We start from the raw sequence: 16,957 nt of genomic DNA on the forward strand, positions 1-16,957 counted from the left end.
GGGGGCAGTAAGTCACAACAAAAATGCTGAAGCCTCACTTTACATCCTGTACTTGCTAAAGTCTAATTCTAATTATAAGCTGATTGGCAACTCTCCCCCCCCACCTTTGGTTCTTCTGAGATCAATTTGAGCAATTAAACAATTAGAACTGTGAATATTAGCTACAAAATTGGTTTGATTTTCATCAAACTAAGGACAAGAGGGAAGGAATTATTTCAAATCGATGCTCACATTTCAGGGGAAGCGGTCTCTGGTGCTCTCATCCGGACGCCGTCTTTCAATCGCTTGCAAAAGTCCTCATCAATCTGCACTCCTGGGTACGAGACGCTCCTGAAGTGAATAAAGTGTTGATGAGTTATTAATTAACAAGGCAGAAGAATGAGAAAAACAAGTTACCCGTATCCCAGCCAGACCTGGGAAACACTAAGGGACCTTGAGCAAGATCCTTAATCCCCTAGTTGCTCCCTGTGTGTAGTGGGCACCTTGCTTGGCAGCAGTCTGACATCGGGGTGAATGTGAGGCATTGACATGTAGCGCTTTGAGCGTCTGATGCAGATGGATAAGCGCTATATAAATGCAGTCCATTTATGATTTTGCTGACATTAAGATGTAATATGCTACTAGCTCCCTGCACTGGTACCAATGCAGGGTTTGCGCAGTAAAAATGTAAATGAGTGGGTGGGTGAGTGAGTCATAAAAGCTAGCTTGTGTAAGCAATAACTCAAAAATAATAAATGCTGTCATCTTTTAACTTACCAAATTAAAAGCACACACCATGAGGATGAGACAGTTAGAATGATTAACTTTAGTTCAATGTAGCCCCAAATCACAACAGAGCTGCCTCAAGGCACTTCACACAAGGTCTTCTAACCTTACCAACCCTCGAGCAAGCACACAGACGACAGCGGTAAGGAAAAACTCCCTCTGATGATTTGAGGAAGAAACCTCAAGCAGACCAGACTCAAAGGGGTGACCCTCTGCTTGGGCCATGCTGCTGACACACTTGACAATACAGATATACAGGAAATCTTGGGAGTCCATACTGGTGTCCAGAACGGGAGGCTTGCTGGGCAGGGGGGTCCCGTCTATTTCATAACCATTGCAGAAGAAGACACTATATGACTTTATCAATTCAATCAATCAATTTTTTTTTATATAGCGCCAATCACAACAAACAGTTGCCCCAAGGCGCTTTATATTGTAAGGCAAGGCCATACAATAATTATGTAAAACCCAACGGTCAAAACGACCCCCCTTTGAGCAAGCACTTGGCTACAGTGGGAAGGAAAAACTCCCTTTTAACAGGAAGAAACCTCCAGCAGAACCAGGCTCAGGGAGGGGCAGTCCTCTGCTGGGACTGGTTTATGTGCAAGGTCTTTTGAAAATGCAACTTGGGGAGATTACATAGGCCAAACATAGATGGCAAGGAAAAAATGAACAGTAGTTTGTATTCTGGGGCTGAACACTGGATATGTAGTCTGCTCGTTATCACACCCACTGGTGCTCAAATCCCACCCCTGCCACATTTCTCCATGTAATGTGGAGTTGCGTCAGGAAGGGCATCCGGTATAAAACTTGTGCCAATTCAACATGCAGATCCACCTTGGATTGCTGTGGCGACCCTGAGTGCAAACAAGGGAGCAGCCAAAGGGACTTACTTTTAGTTTCATTCTTATTCTCACTTTCCTTTGTTCCCTCTTGGTACGTGTATGTAGAACTGGATTTAACCAGTTTGTACCACTTAGAATAAAGAGAGTTAGGTTACAATTATAAATCATGTCTCCCTTTATTGCACGGGCCTGGGGCAGGGGGATGGACCTCCCTTGAATGCTCACGGGGGCCAATAAGAGAAGGATTTTGCGAAATAAGGCCAGCCTCTGTTACGCATATGTAATCCTGTATAAAAACTGTTTGTATCCATTGTCCGGGTTTTGTAAGAGCGGATCTTGTCTGTAAGAGAAGTTCTTGCAGGGCCCAGGCCTGATTATTTTTGCTGTGGCTTTGATTAAATTTAGCACAGAATAGTTTGAGTTTGTACTTTGTAAGGGGCAGTATCACAGAAAGAACTGGAGGAAGAATTAACAGGTCTGTAAGAAATGTTTTCATCTGCACTGCAAATTAGTGATGGTTAACTCGAAACACTGTTCTGGAATGTTTCAAAATCTTGGCAACACCTGTGTTTCTGAATGTTGTTCCAGAGTCTGTGCCAACAGGAACACAACAACATGGGTGGTGCAAAATGAAGTTTCATTACTTCATCAACTCTTTTGATACAAATGTTTCGAAACATTCAAGGCTACATTCAGCGGAGGGCATGTACGTGCACTAGCACATGCATTTCTGGTTTGCTGTGAGAGTTGGAAAGTTCTTTGTTTTTATGAGGGAGAATTATTCCCACTTCAGTTCACAGCAGTGTTGCAGGAACAGAGGTTTTTAAACAGGAGCAAATTGAACTTGAAGCATTTCTCTGGACGTTTTCATCTGACATGTAATGAGAGCGGTGGGATTTAGTTTTTACCCAGTGAAAAGATTTCCCAGAGGAGAACTCCGAAGGACCACACATCACTCTGGCTGGTGTAGACTTTGTCAAAGATGCTCTCTGGAGCCATCCACTTCAAAGGCAGGCGAGCCTGACAGATCATTAAACAAACATGAATATGACAAAAGCACAAAAGCTGTCTGTGTCTAAACACAGTTATGTTGATCAGTTTAACAACAAACTGGAGCCCACATGTCTGGTCCCACAGTACTCTAAGTTAAGCCTCAACAAATTCCAATTTGTAGTCCACTCCAGTGGACCACCTCTGTATTGTATTTTTGACATTCTCTCGTGACTGCTGACCTTTTATCTTGATCAGTCATTGTTGATCTTGACTGTAGATCCTTGTTACATTTGATTTTGAGCGCTGATTTTTCAAGGAGTATTATGCTATCAACACCATTTGTATGCCTATTTTGCTTTGTTCCTATAAATGTAATACAGGGAATCAAGATGAAGGTGCAGATCCTGACCTTTGATCCTTATCATTCAGCAATCCTGATGAGTCTGCAGGGAATATAGATAAAGGGTCAAAGGTAAGATCCACTCCTTTATCAGGATAAAAGGAGTCAGAATCAAAGATCATAGTCAGTATCAGGATGAAAGTTTTCAGGATCAAAGTACAATGATCAAAGTCAAAACCTGCCAGATCCACATTGAAATTTAAGTGACTTTTCCTACCTGAGGCCCTACATCTTCACCGGATTTCGTTGAAATCTTACTAACACTAATTGTTTAACACATAACTGCTACAAGGGGCCAACAAACACCAAACAAGTCAAGTCTGAGAGAATGCACCCACAATACTATAGTAACCGCCTTGGGTCCTAGATGGCAGCAACTTAGGCAGACAACTGGTGCATCTCCACATCTCTAAACTAATCATCTGTCTGCCACAACCAGGTGAAGCGAGGGCACCCCCTTGGCTGTCTCTAGCCACTAGAGTCCTCAACATTCATGTGCTATATCATGCACAGAGAAATGCACTACATGACGCTCCTGCACAATATAAGCAATACTACTCATCTTAGTTTACCACATAACCACTTGTTTGAAAGCCATTCTGCATTATCCAAGGATCTTCCAAAGAGACCTAGTACCCATGATATCCCGTTGTCATGTTAGGTCACTGCTTAGTAGTGAACGTCACATTAAGTTATTATTAAATTATTCCTGAACATCACTTCACAAGATCTGCCAGGTCAGTTATGGAAGTGGAAGCAATTCAATACCATAATCACTCTTCAGCTTTGGAAAAGCCAAGGGATGTATCCTCTAAATGTAGTGAGTGAATAGATAAATGAATGAGCACAATTTAACAACAACACAACAACAACAACAAAAACAATAGACAAGGTTGGGTAGGATTACTTTGAAATTTAATCAAAAAGTAATCAGATTACAAGTAATCCAAATGTATGTACATACATACAGTAGTGTTCAGAATAATAGTAGTGCTATGTGACTAAAAAGATTAATCCAGGTTCTTATTGTTACATGGGAAACAAGGTACTAGTAGATTCAGTAGATTCTCACAAATCCAACAAGACCAAGCATTCATGATATGCACACTCTTAAGGCTATGAAATTGGGCTATTAGTAAAAAAAAGTAGAAAATGGGGTGTTCACAATAATAGTAGTGTGGCATTCAGTCAGTGAGTTTGTCAATTTTGTGAAACAAACAGGTGTGAATCAGGTGTCCCCTATTTAAGGATGAAGCGAGCACCTGTTGAACATGCTTTTCTCTTTGAAAGCCTGAGGAAAATGGGACATTCAAGACATTGTTCAGAAGAACAGCGTAGTTTGATTAAAAAGTTGATTGAGAGGGGAAAACCTATATGCAGGCGCAAAAAAATTATAGGCTGTTCATCTACAATGATCTCCAATGCTTTAAAATGGACAAAAAAAAAAAGACGCGTGGAAGAAAACGGAAAACAACCATCAAAATGGATAGAAGAATGCTGTGACAGTTAGAAGATGCCTGTGTGAAGCTAATTTATTTGCAAGAATCCCCCGCAAAGTCCCTCTGTTAAATAAAAGACACGTGCAGTAGGGGTTGCAATTTGCCAAAGAACACATAAACTGGCCTAAAGAGAAATGGAGGAATAATTTGTGGACTGATGAGAGTAAAATTGTTCTTTTTGGGTCCAAGGGCCGTAGACAGTTTGTGAGATGACCCCCAAACTCTGAATTCAAGCCACAGTTCACAGTGAAGACAGTGAAGCATGGTGGTGCAAACATCATGATATGGGCATGTTTCTCCTACTACAGTGTTGGGCCTATATATCTCATACCACGTATCATGGATCAGTTTGGATATGTCAAAATACTTGAAGAGGTCATGTTGCCTTATGCTGAAGAGGACATGCCCTTGAAATGGGTGTTTCAACTAGACAATGACCCCAAGCACACTAGTAAACGAGTAAAATCTTGGTTTCAAACCAACAAAATTAATGCCTCACAGATGTGAAGAAATCATGAAAAACTGTGGTTATACAACTAAATACTAGTTTAGTGATTCACAGGATTGCTACAAAGCAGTTTGAACATAATAGTTTTGAGTTTGTAGCATCAACAGCAGATGCTACTATTATTGTGAACACCCCCTTTTCTACTTTTTTCACTAATAGCCCAATTTCATAGCCTTAAGAGTGTGCATATCATGAGTGCTTGGTCTTGTTGGATTTGTGAGAATCTACTGAATCTACTGGTACCTTGTTTCCCATGTAACAATAAGAAATATACTCAAAACCTGGATTAATCTTTTTAGTCACATAGCACTACTATTATTCTGAACACTACTGTAGATGTAATCCACATGTATTCTTTCAAAGTAATCCTACCCAACCTTGACAATAGATTATTTGGAGGGAAAAATGAAAAAGCCACTTTGTATTGCCTATGTAATATCCCATAGATTTTGCTGCCACCTGCTGGATGGTAAGTAGATTGATGATTGATTCAAACAGGTAGTGGCTGTCAAGCCTTTTCTGCACAGAAATGTTCTGCCTGAGAGAAATATAGTTATTTTCTGATCAACAGATGATTAACTATTTAAAAATTAAAGAAGACAGTTGTGTTATTAATGTTGTGTGGCGTTGTAACTCCACACAACCCTGCATGAAAGGATTCTGTTATAAAAAGGAGACACAGTGCTGCCCAATGTGGAGCACGTGGGCCACATGTGATCAGTACTCTCTTTGATTTGGCCCACTATGACAGTTCAGAAATTTGGTGAAAATTACAGTGATGCAGATTAAACAGTCGTGTATTTCTTATTTTGAAACTGTATTTTAGTTATAAATGTTAACTTTGTATCATATGTTACATTTTATTGTAACATACGTGTATATGAGTAATTCACACGTTATCAGCATGTACTTTTGACCTGTGGCCCTCCACTCAAGGTGAATTTGCGTCCCTTCAAAAGAAACAAGAGCAATCTTGCAAGATTTCTGACGTCCGCCAATCCGGATCCGGATCACCTCTAAAATTCAGTGGAGTCTTCCATGCCCTAATACAGGGGTAGGCAACCTGTTCCAGAAAGAGCCATGAGGGTGCAGGTTTTCTTTGCAGCCACTGACTCCACCAGGTGATTTCACTGATTAACTGATTCCATCTGCTCAAAGTGATATTAATCAGTAAAATCACCTGGTGGAGTCAGTGCCTGCAAAGAAAACCTGCACCCTCATGGCTCTTTCTGGAACAGGTTGCCTACCTCTGCCCTAATATTTATCTGATGCAAATTTGGTGAGAATCCATGAAGTAGTTTTGACATAATCCTTCAAAGCCTATATAAAGTTTAATCTTGATCCAGATCCTTATCTAGATCAAGATTAAACTTTTGGATCAAGATCAAGAATAACATTTTGGAGGTGATCCAGATCAGGATCTGGATCACCTCCAAAATTCAGTGGAGTCTTCCATGTCCTAGTATGTATCTGTGCTGAAAATTTCATCAAAGTTCATTCAGTAGTTTTGATGTAATCCTAGTAACAGACAGACAAATACATTTTGAAATTCATACAGAATTTAACTCGCTAATACTCTAAATCTATATCCACGTTACTTTATTTCACTGAGCTCAAGCTGAGTGAAACATTCAAATCAAAGCAACAACTCGAAGTCTGGTTGATATCTGGCTGATATGTATAAACCTTGAGGTTTAATTGTGTGTGGTGATGGCGTACATTGCCTTTCCTGACGTAGTCGGGGTCTTTGTATATGTCTCTGGCCAGGCCGAAGTCACAGATCTTCACAATGTTGTTCTCAGAAAGCAGAATGTTCCGGGCTGCCAGGTCTCTGTGGATACACTGCAGGCACACACATACACTGGAACATCACAGCATAATATGGAACAATCTGTTGTCTGTGTGAGTGCGTGTGTGTGTGTGTTTTCTTTTTGTGTGTTACTGAGATTGGACAATGTCTCAGAAGATCCAACATCATGTAGCTATCAGACAAGACATGATAGTTTAGATGTGTTCAACCTGGACACCTTTTTTTTTAAAGGGGTCATATTGTTGACCTTTTTTTTTTTTCAAGCTAATCTATATATCATCAAGTGTCTTAAAAACAGTTATTAAAGCTACAGAATGCAGGATTTAGTGCCATCTAGTGGTCAGGCTGCAGATTATGTCTGTACCAGTGGTGGGCACAGTTCTGCTAATCTGCTAACCACTAATTAGTGAAACTAAGTTTTTCGTTAGCAAATTAGCTTTTCAGCTAACGGCCGCTAACTTTCAATCTGCTAACATTTTTTTTTTTTTTTTTGGCTGGTAAAGTGAGTAAAGTTTAATGTTCAAAAATGTGTGTAAACCCTAAAATCATACATGTTTAGTTCCTGACTGTGTCTACAACAGTCATGTTGGTGTTCTGTCGAGATGAGCTCCCGTAGCATAAATCAACAGTTAGTGTGTCTGCTTTAAAGACAGTGTGTACATGCAAATCTTTACTTTTTTAAAGTGAAAAGACATTTATTGCTGTATTTTTATGGAAAGACAAAACGTACGTGGGTTTTCTTCGTTGGGGAAGCTCAACGCGACAGATGAGGTGTAGATTTTACCAGTCGCGTTGAACGCAACACGAGTTGTTCCTGTGTTTATAAATATAATACAGAGATAAACTGTGACTATTAATATTGTGATTTACTGCTTTTAATAAAGATGATGACCGTGTCTGGGATTTTATTCATTTATTTATTTATTTTTGGTACATTTGTTTGTGTTTGTGAACGCAGCTCCGTTAACAGTTTCTAAATATATAATATAAATTGTGACTTCTAATACTGCGATTTACTGCTTTTTATAAAGACGATGACCGTGGTTCGGATTTTATTTTTTATTTATTTATTTTTGATGCATTTGTTTATTTGTGAACACAGCTCTGTTAAGTTTATAAATATATAATATAGAGATAAACTGTGACTTCTAATACGGTGATTTACTGCTTTTGATAATGACAGTGTTTGGGGTTTAATTTTTTTATCTATTTATTTTTTGTGCATTCGCTTTGTGTTTGTGATCCTGGGAATTTACCCAGCAGCCCCTGCTGGCTTATCAGTAGCCGACAGTGTAATCCGATGTTGCCATGACTGACAATACTAAAAGTTAGCGGTAACTTTGCAAAATTTTTTATTAGCGTTATAAAAGTTAACTTTTCAGTTAGCTTTGCCCACCACTTGTCGGCACCAGTCCCAGTATTTTTTCATTCACATTTTCACTTCTTTAGCGACAAGGATTCATGCTCCCTTGCCTCCTCTTATGATAAGCGATATATATGATCCTCTATTTCACACAAAAAAAAACAGTTGTCAAACTTGTTTTCCTGCACTAGCAACCAGTAAAGACTGTATAGCGGAGCAACTGCTGAATCCTCCGCTTTTTTTTTCTTGTCTTCTGGCCATACTGAAAAATGCTAAAGATGGAGTAAGTATGAATCAACATGGCTGCCTCCATGAAGGGACACGCTCACATGTAGATATGAAAGGTTTGTGCTTAAGTTTATGAAAACACATTGATTCATTGTTACAGGTAATTAATTATACACCAATGAACAAATGGTTAGAAATGCTATATTTGATTTATGATAATAAACACCCAGAAATCCTTTATACTGTAGCTTTAAAGATCATAACCAGCAATAATACAGATTGTTCATTCATTTAGAGACACCTTAGCCAAAAATCTTCCTACAAGAGGACACTCTGTCATCATGGACAAAGTCATGCCTCTAAATTACTCAAGAAAATATTACCGTTCATCACCAGAACAAGCGCTTTTGAAAAGATTTAGGAGTATTAGGTTCATCTTTGATCAACAGACATTCATGACATGCCGATGCAGTGTTTTTGTTGTTGTTTTTTGCTGCACCGCAATCCCCCACCCTGCAAAATATAAATAAATAAATAAATAAAATAAAATAAAATCAATCAATCAATTTTATTTATATAGCGCCAAATCACAACAAACAGTTGCCCCAAGGCGCTTTATATTGTAAGGCAAGGCCATACAATAATTACGGAAAAACCCCAACGGTCAAAACGACCCCCTGTGAGCAAGCACTTGGCAACAGTGGGAAGGAAAAACTCCCTTTTAACAGGAAGAAACCTCCAGCAGAACCAGGCTCAGGGAGGGGCAGTCTTCTGCTGGGACTGGTTGGGGCTGAGGGAGAGAACCAGGAAAAGACATGCTGTGGAGGGGAGCAGAGATCAATCACTAATGATTAAATGCAGAGTGGTGCATACAGAGCAAAAAGAGAAAGAAACACTCAGTGCATCATGGGAACCCCCCAGCAGTCTAAGTCTATAGCAGCATAACTAAGGGATGGTTCAGGGTCACCTGATCCAGCCCTAACTATAAGCTTTAGCAAAAAGGAAAGTTTTAAGCCTAATCTTAAAAGTAGAGAGGGTGTCTGTCTCCCTGATCTGAACTGGGAGCTGGTTCCACAGGAGAGGAGCCTGAAAGCTGAAGGCTCTGCCTCCCATTCTACTCTTACAAACCCTAGGAACTACAAGTAAGCCTGCAGTCTGAGAGCGAAGCGCTCTATTGGGGTGATATGGTACTATGAGGTCCCTAAGATAAGGTGGGACCTGATTATTCAAAACCTTATAAGTAAGAAGAAGAATTTTAAATTCTATTCTAGAATTAACAGGAAGCCAATGAAGAGAGGCCAACACGGGTGAGATATGCTCTCTCCTTCTAGTCCCTGTCAGTACTCTAGCTGCAGCATTTTGAATTAACTGAAGGCTTTTCAGGGAACTTTTAGGACAACCTGATAATAATGAATTACAATAGTCCAGCCTAGAGGAAATAAATGCATGAATTAGTTTTTCAGCATCACTCTGAGACAAGACCTTTCTCATTTTAGAGATATTGCGTAAATGCAAAAAAGCAGTCCTACATATTTGTTTAATATGTGCATTGAATGACATATCCTGATCAAAAATGACTCCAAGATTTCTCACAGTATTACTAGAGGTCAGGTTAATGCCACCCAGAGTAAGGATCTGGTTAGACACCATGTTTCTAAGATTTGTGGGGCCAAGTACAATAACTTCAGTTTTATCTGAGTTTAAAAGCAGGAAATTAGAGGTCATCCATGTCTTTATGTCTGTAAGACAATCCTGCAGTTTAGCTAATTGGTGTGTGTCCTCTGGCTTCATGGATAGATAAAGCTGGGTATCATCTGCGTAACAATGAAAATTTAAGCAATGTCGTCTAATAATACTGCCTAAGGGAAGCATGTATAGTAAGTCCCTTCGGCTGCTCCCTTGTTTGCACTCGGGGTCGCCACAGCAAATCCAAGGTGGATCTGCATGTTGAATTGGCACAAGTTTTACGCCGGATGCCCTTCCTGACACAACTCCACATTACATGGAGAAATGTGGCAGGGGTGGGATTTGAACCCGGAACCTTCTGAACTGAAACCAAGTGCATTAACCACTTGGCCACCACCCCTGCAAGGGAAGCATGTATAAAGTGAATAAAATTGGTCCTAGCACAGAACCTTGCGGAACTCCATAATTAACCTTAGTCTGTGAAGAAGATTCCCCATTTACATGAACAAATTGTAATCTATTAGATAAATATGATTCAAACCACCGCAGCGCAGTGCATTTAATACCTATGGCATGCTCTAATCTCTGTAATAAAATTGTATGGTCAACAGTATCAAAAGCAGCACTGAGGTCTAACAGAACAAGCACAGAGATGAGTCCACTGTCTGAGGCCATAAGAAGATCATTTGTAACCTTCACTAATGCTGTTTCTGTACTATGATGAATTCTAAAACCTGACTGAAACTCTTCAAATAGACCATTCCTCTGCAGATGATCAGTTAGCTGTTTAACAACTACCCTTTCAAGAATTTTTGAGAGAAAAGGAAGGTTGGAGATTGGCCTATAATTAGCTAAGATAGCTGGGTCAAGTGATGGCTTTTTAAGTAATGGTTTAATTACTGCCACCTTAAAAGCCTGTGGTACATAGCCAACTAATAAAGATAGATTGATCATATTTAAGATCGACGCATTAAATAATGGTAGGGCTTCCTTGAGCAGCCTGGTAGGAATGGGGTCTAATAGACATGTTGATGGTTTGGATGAAGTAACTAATGAAAATAACTCAGACAGAACAATCGGAGAGAAAGAGTCTAACCAAATACCGGCATCACTGAAAGCAGCCAAAGATAACGATACGTCTTTGGGATGGTTATGAGTAATTTTTTCTCTAATAGTTAAAATTTTATTAGCAAAGAAAGTCATGAAGTCATTACTAGTTAAAGTTAAAGGAATATTCGGCTCAATAGAGCTCTGACTCTTTGTCAGCCTGGCTACAGTGCTGAAAAGAAACCTGGGGTTGTTCTTATTTTCTTCAATTAGTGATGAGTAGTAAGATGTCCTAGCTTTACGGAGGTTTTTTTTATAGAGCAACAGACTCTTTTTCCAGGCTAAGTGAAGATCTTCTAAATTAGTGAGATGCCATTTCCTCTCCAACTTAAGGGTTATCTGCTTTAAGCTGCGAGTTTGTGAGTTATACCACGGAGTCAGGCACTTCTGATTTAAAGCTCTCTTTTTCAGAGGAGCTACAGCATCCAAAGTTATCTTCAATGAGGATGTAAAACTATTGACGAGATACTCTATGTCACTTACAGAGTTTAGGTAGCTACTCTGCACTGTGTTGGTATATGACATTAGAGAACATAAAGAAGGAATCATATCCTTAAACCTAGTTACAGCGCTTTCTGAAAGACTTCTAGTGTAATGAAACTTATTCCCCACTGCTGGGTAGTCCATCAGAGTAAATGTAAATGTTATTAAGAAATGATCAGACAGAAGGGAGTTTTCAGGGAATACTGTTAAGTCTTCAATTTCCATACCATAAGTCAGAACAAGATCTAAGATATGATTAAAGTGGTAGGTGGACTCATTTACATTTTGAGCAAAGCCAATTGAGTATAATAATTGATTAAATGCAGTGCTGAGGCTGTCATTCTAAGCATCTGTGTCGCCCACTATAATTATCTTATCTGAGCTAAGCATTAAGTCAGACAAAAGGTCTGAAAATTCACAGAGAAACTCACAGTAAAGACCAGGTGGATGATAGATAATAACAAATAAAACTGGTTTTTGGGACTTCCAATTTGGATGGACAAGACTGAGAGTCAAGCTTTCAAGTGAATTAAAGCTCTGTCTTGGTTTTTGATTAATTAATAAGCTGGAATGGAAGATTGCTGCTAATCCTCCGCCTCGGCCCGTGCTACGAGCATTCTGACAGTTAGTGTGACTCGGGGGTGTTGACTCATTTAAACTAACATATTCATCCTGCTGTAACCAGGTTTCTGTAAGGCAGAATAAATCAATATGTTGATCAATTATTATATCATTTACTAACAGGGACTTAGAAGAGAGAGACCTAATGTTTAATAGACCACATTTAACTGTTTTAGTCTGTGGTGCAGTTGAAGGTGCTATATTATTTTTCTTTTTGAATTTTTATGCTTAAATAGATTTTTGCTGGTTATTGGTGGTCTGGGAGCAGGCGCCGTCTCTACGGGGATGGGGTAATGAGGGGATGGCAGGGGGAGAGAAGCTGCAGAGAGGTGTGTAAGACTACAACTCTGCTTCCTGATCCCAACCCTGGATAGTCACGGTTTGGAGGATTTAAGAAAATTGGCCAGATTTCTAGAAATGAGAGCTGCTCCATCCAAAGTGGGATGGATGCCGTTTCTCCTAACAAGACCAGGTTTTCCCCAGAAGCTTTGCCAATTATCTATGAAGCCCACCTCATTTTTGGACACCACTCAGACAGCCAGCAATTCAAGAACATGCGGCTAAACATGTCACTCCCGGTCTGATTGGGGAGGGGCCCAGAGAAAACTACAGAGTCCGACATTGTTTTTGCAAAGTTACACACCGATTCAATGTTAATTTTAGTGACCTCCGATTGGCGTAACCGGGTGTCATTACTGCCGACGTGAATTACAATCTTACCAAATTTACATTTAGTCTTAGCCAGCAGTTTCAAATTTCCTTCAATGTCGCCTGCTCTGGCCCCCGGAAGACAATTGACTATGGTTGCTGGTGTCACTAACTTCACATTTCTAGGGAGCTTTTTTCTTCTTCTTTTTACAAATTGTAGGAAAATTTGTGAATTTGCACTTGCTTGTTCAAAAATCAGTTTTACCAAAAAAACAAAAAACAAAAAAAAAAAACAAACAGGCACCATGGTGGCCAATTTGGTGCCAAAACAGGGACAATAATGTGCCAAATGCTGTTCGATTTTTATTTTTATTTTTTCAGTTTGTACAATAATTCCAGATCATTCAGCAGTTAAGAGTTTACATATTTAGCCACATCATAACCGTGCAGAAAATGGAGTGGCTTTTTGTGTTCCTGAAGTAACTATGTTGTAAATGATAGATCCTCAAAAAAAAAAATCCTCTTCCTACCTGAATATTTTATCATTTTTGAAAATGAGTGTATGGAGTTGAAAACAACTAATTTTACTTTAAAGGTTTTCTGTCAGTTGGTGCAAATTTAAATGCTCCCTCATCATGAATTTAACAATTAACAAGAATAGGCAGAAATTCTGCAAAACTGGCTGAAAATGTGATCTTTTTTTTTTCAACTTTTCACAAATACTGCCTTAAACTCACAGAAACTAGTTTTTTACATGTAAAATATAGAAAAAAATATGGGTGAATGGACATTTTGGTTCAGCTTAATTTTGTGCTGCATTATGACCAAAAAGCACACATATAACAATTCTTAAAAGTTGAAAGTCAAAGGTCAAATGGATCATTTTATATGTTCTTTTAGTCCACTGTTGATTTTTATTATCGTTTGTAAGATATTAAATGGACTGCATTTATATAGCGCTTTTCCATCTGCATCAGACGCTCAAAGCGCTTTACAATAATGCCTCACATTCCCGATGTGAGGGTGCGGCCATACAAGGTACTCACTACACACCAAGAGCAATAGGGGATTAAAGACCTTGACAAAGGGCCCTTAGTGATTTTCCAGTCAGGCTGGGATTTGAACCGAGGATCTTCTGGTCTCAAGCCCAATGCCTTAACCACTAGACCATCACCTCCCCTAGTATTCCCTATATTCTAGTGGCCAGAGGAACAAACAATTATAAATCAGCCTCTCTGGTCTTTGTCCAGTTAACAAGAAAATAAAAGTGAGTTGTTTTTTTTTTGTTTTTTTTACAGTATGTTGCCTCAAACTGACCTTCACCACATTTCATGTGCTAAATGTAATTATAATAATGTTAGTTAACCTTTCTAGAAGCCAGGAAGTCCATCCCACGGGCCACCTGGAAACTGTAGCAAATCAGATCTTCTATCGTTAAAGGAGTCTTCCACAAGTCCTCCACTGCAGAGCCAAGAACAAACAGACAATCATGGAAAAACAAAAACCCATGAAGCTGCTTTTGTAAGATGGCAGTAAAAGTCAAAAGACGGACTTTTCTCCACAGCAGCAACAGGACTCTTCTGATTGGACAGGCTGGGTGACGGAGTCTCAGCGCTATTAAGCGGTAAAGGAGAAGGTGGGCGACGAGCCCTTTGGTCCACTTGACCGGCCTCGATCAGCCTTCTCACCTGGCTCTGAGTTTTTGGAGAGCAGTCCTAATAAGATAGGAATCAGAGGACAAGTGCAGTTTGGTCACTCATGTTTAGGATAATTCTTAAGAAAATCCATCACAATAAAGTATTCAAAAATAAAAAAACATGAAGCAGGAAGGACTCAGATGAGAAACTGCTTTTCTGATTCATACCCTGTATGGAAGAAAGAACTCTCGCTTGGCTCGCAGAAAGTTGGACAGATTGCCATACTTGCAGTATTCCACGATCACCATCAATGGACCTGGCAATGCAGACAGTTTGCATATTATATTATCGCTTACAAAACATTAGAATTTGTCTTCATCCCATTACATTTTGCTTATGGCCCAGATGTGGTGATGCTGGATGTTTGACTTTTTTTTCAAGTACTTCTGCAATAACTACAGATCCAGCTGTGGAACAATGCTGACAGATACATACACTTTCAAAAAATGCTGATCTTCTTTCATAGAAGTGCATTATTTAGACATGTCACAAAACCCAAACTGCTACTTGGTAAAATACAGAGCCTGACTGATATATATTGACTGACTGATAATACCAGCTGATACGAGCCTTTCACGAAGATGCCGGTATTGGAGTTGTTTTTCCCAATATGAAAACTTCTAAGTTACCAAATAAACTATGCAGAAAAACACTTTAGCTGTTACAAATGGTGTCATTGTGTAATGTTTCCAGCAGAGGGCGCTCAGACAGCATTGTTTGTAATGTTGTCAAGCTTGACTGAGACCCCCATCACCCCTTGGGCCTTTGGCCATTCCTTTTCAATCCGAGTGGGTGTCTTACAGGGACAAGAGACAAGTTGTCACTATGCCAGCAGCTATGTGGAAACAAAATAGATGGGAAGTCTATTTCATGCCAATGCTGAGCAATGCAACACAGCGACTGCCAATCTAACTGAAGGCAGCGTGGCAGCTGTGTGACATGTTGGTTGGTTGTTGGATATATTTGTAGTTATTTATAATAATCATGTTTAAATGGCAAAACATCAAGCCTCAGTTAAATGTCTTTGTCATAAGGGTTTGACAATGACATTCTTTAATAAATCATTGACATTTTATATATATATATATATATATATATATATATATATATATATATATATATATATATATATATATATATATATATATATATATATATCGGCAGTTATATAGTATCGTAATTTTTTACTCCCAAATATCGGTATCGGTATCCATCTGACTTTCAAATTAAACTCGTGCATAAAGTCCCCAACAGGTCAATGAAAGCATCACAGAAAACAAAAGCACATGTTGGAGTTGCTCATAAAAACCTGCGTGCAGGGGGAAGACACGATAACATAAACACCTCTTAGAAAATATTTCATTCTGAAGCAACACTGAGTGATCTGTGAACGTGTGCACTCACCACTGGGTTTGGTGCAAGCACCTAACAGGTTCACAACATTCAGATGATTCCCGATGTGAATTAGGATCTTTAACTCTGACATCAGGGCCTTGTGTTCACTAGCTGTGGCTCCCTCTGAAAAAAACATCCACACAGGGTGAGAATTTTATTTTATGAGGTAATAGTACACACAGGCATGGATGCAACAGTGGTTACAACAATCTGACATTTAGGCAGTTAGCACTTTGCAGGAAGAAGGTCATGGGATCGCTTCCCACCTGGGCCATTTTGTGTGGAGTTTGTATGTCATGTTCTCCCTGTGTTTGTGTGGGTTCCCTCTGGGTGCTTCGGCTTCATCTCACTTCCAAAGACATGCAGGTTAGGTGACTTGGTGACTCTGAATTGACCGTAGGTGTGTGTGTGTTAATGTGTTTGCCAGTCTAGTGTATATGTGGCCCTGTGACAAACTGGTGTCCTGCCCAGGATGGACCATGCCTCTCACCCCTATGACTGCAGGGATAGGCTCCAGTTCCCCCATGACTCTTGACTGGAGTAATCGGGTATAGAAAATGAAAGAATCTAACATTTGACTCCAGTGATTGACCTCTGGCTGACCTTGCCAGGGCAGTTTTGTAATATACCTGAGTGTGTGCCACTTTTGGTCCAAAATGGGTTGAAAATCAAATTCTTTGACCTTCATTAAAATTAATTCTTTAACAGAAGTTTTGAAGTCGACCTTCAATGGCATACAAAGTTTGTTAGAAATCAGCAAAAGGACTTGAGAGGAGTTGGCCAACAAACAGATGGGCAGACCTACATTTGACCCCAATGATCGTCATTTGGCAAATAAATCCATCAAAGAATCGAGATGAACAAGGGAATTAAGGACCTTGCCCAAGGGCCCTTAGTGATTTTCTGGTC

General features: G+C 39.5%; 1 protein-coding gene across 1 annotated transcript in view; it reads right to left on the reverse strand.

The window, feature by feature from the left end:
• The window catches only part of flt4 (fms related receptor tyrosine kinase 4), a 332,301-nt gene that overhangs the window by 1,972 nt on the left and 313,372 nt on the right, over positions 1 to 16,957 (reverse strand). Inside the window, 8 exon segments of the mRNA XM_034181393.1 lie at positions 232 to 327; positions 1,819 to 1,822; positions 2,519 to 2,630; positions 6,730 to 6,852; positions 14,323 to 14,417; positions 14,509 to 14,671; positions 14,821 to 14,909; positions 16,058 to 16,171. Of these exon segments, the coding sequence (XP_034037284.1) occupies positions 232 to 327; positions 1,819 to 1,822; positions 2,519 to 2,630; positions 6,730 to 6,852; positions 14,323 to 14,417; positions 14,509 to 14,671; positions 14,821 to 14,909; positions 16,058 to 16,171 (796 nt within the window).

The sequence above is a fragment of the Thalassophryne amazonica genome, chromosome 11 (genome assembly GCF_902500255.1).
Source record: "Thalassophryne amazonica chromosome 11, fThaAma1.1, whole genome shotgun sequence".
NCBI lineage: Eukaryota > Metazoa > Chordata > Actinopteri > Batrachoidiformes > Batrachoididae > Thalassophryne > Thalassophryne amazonica.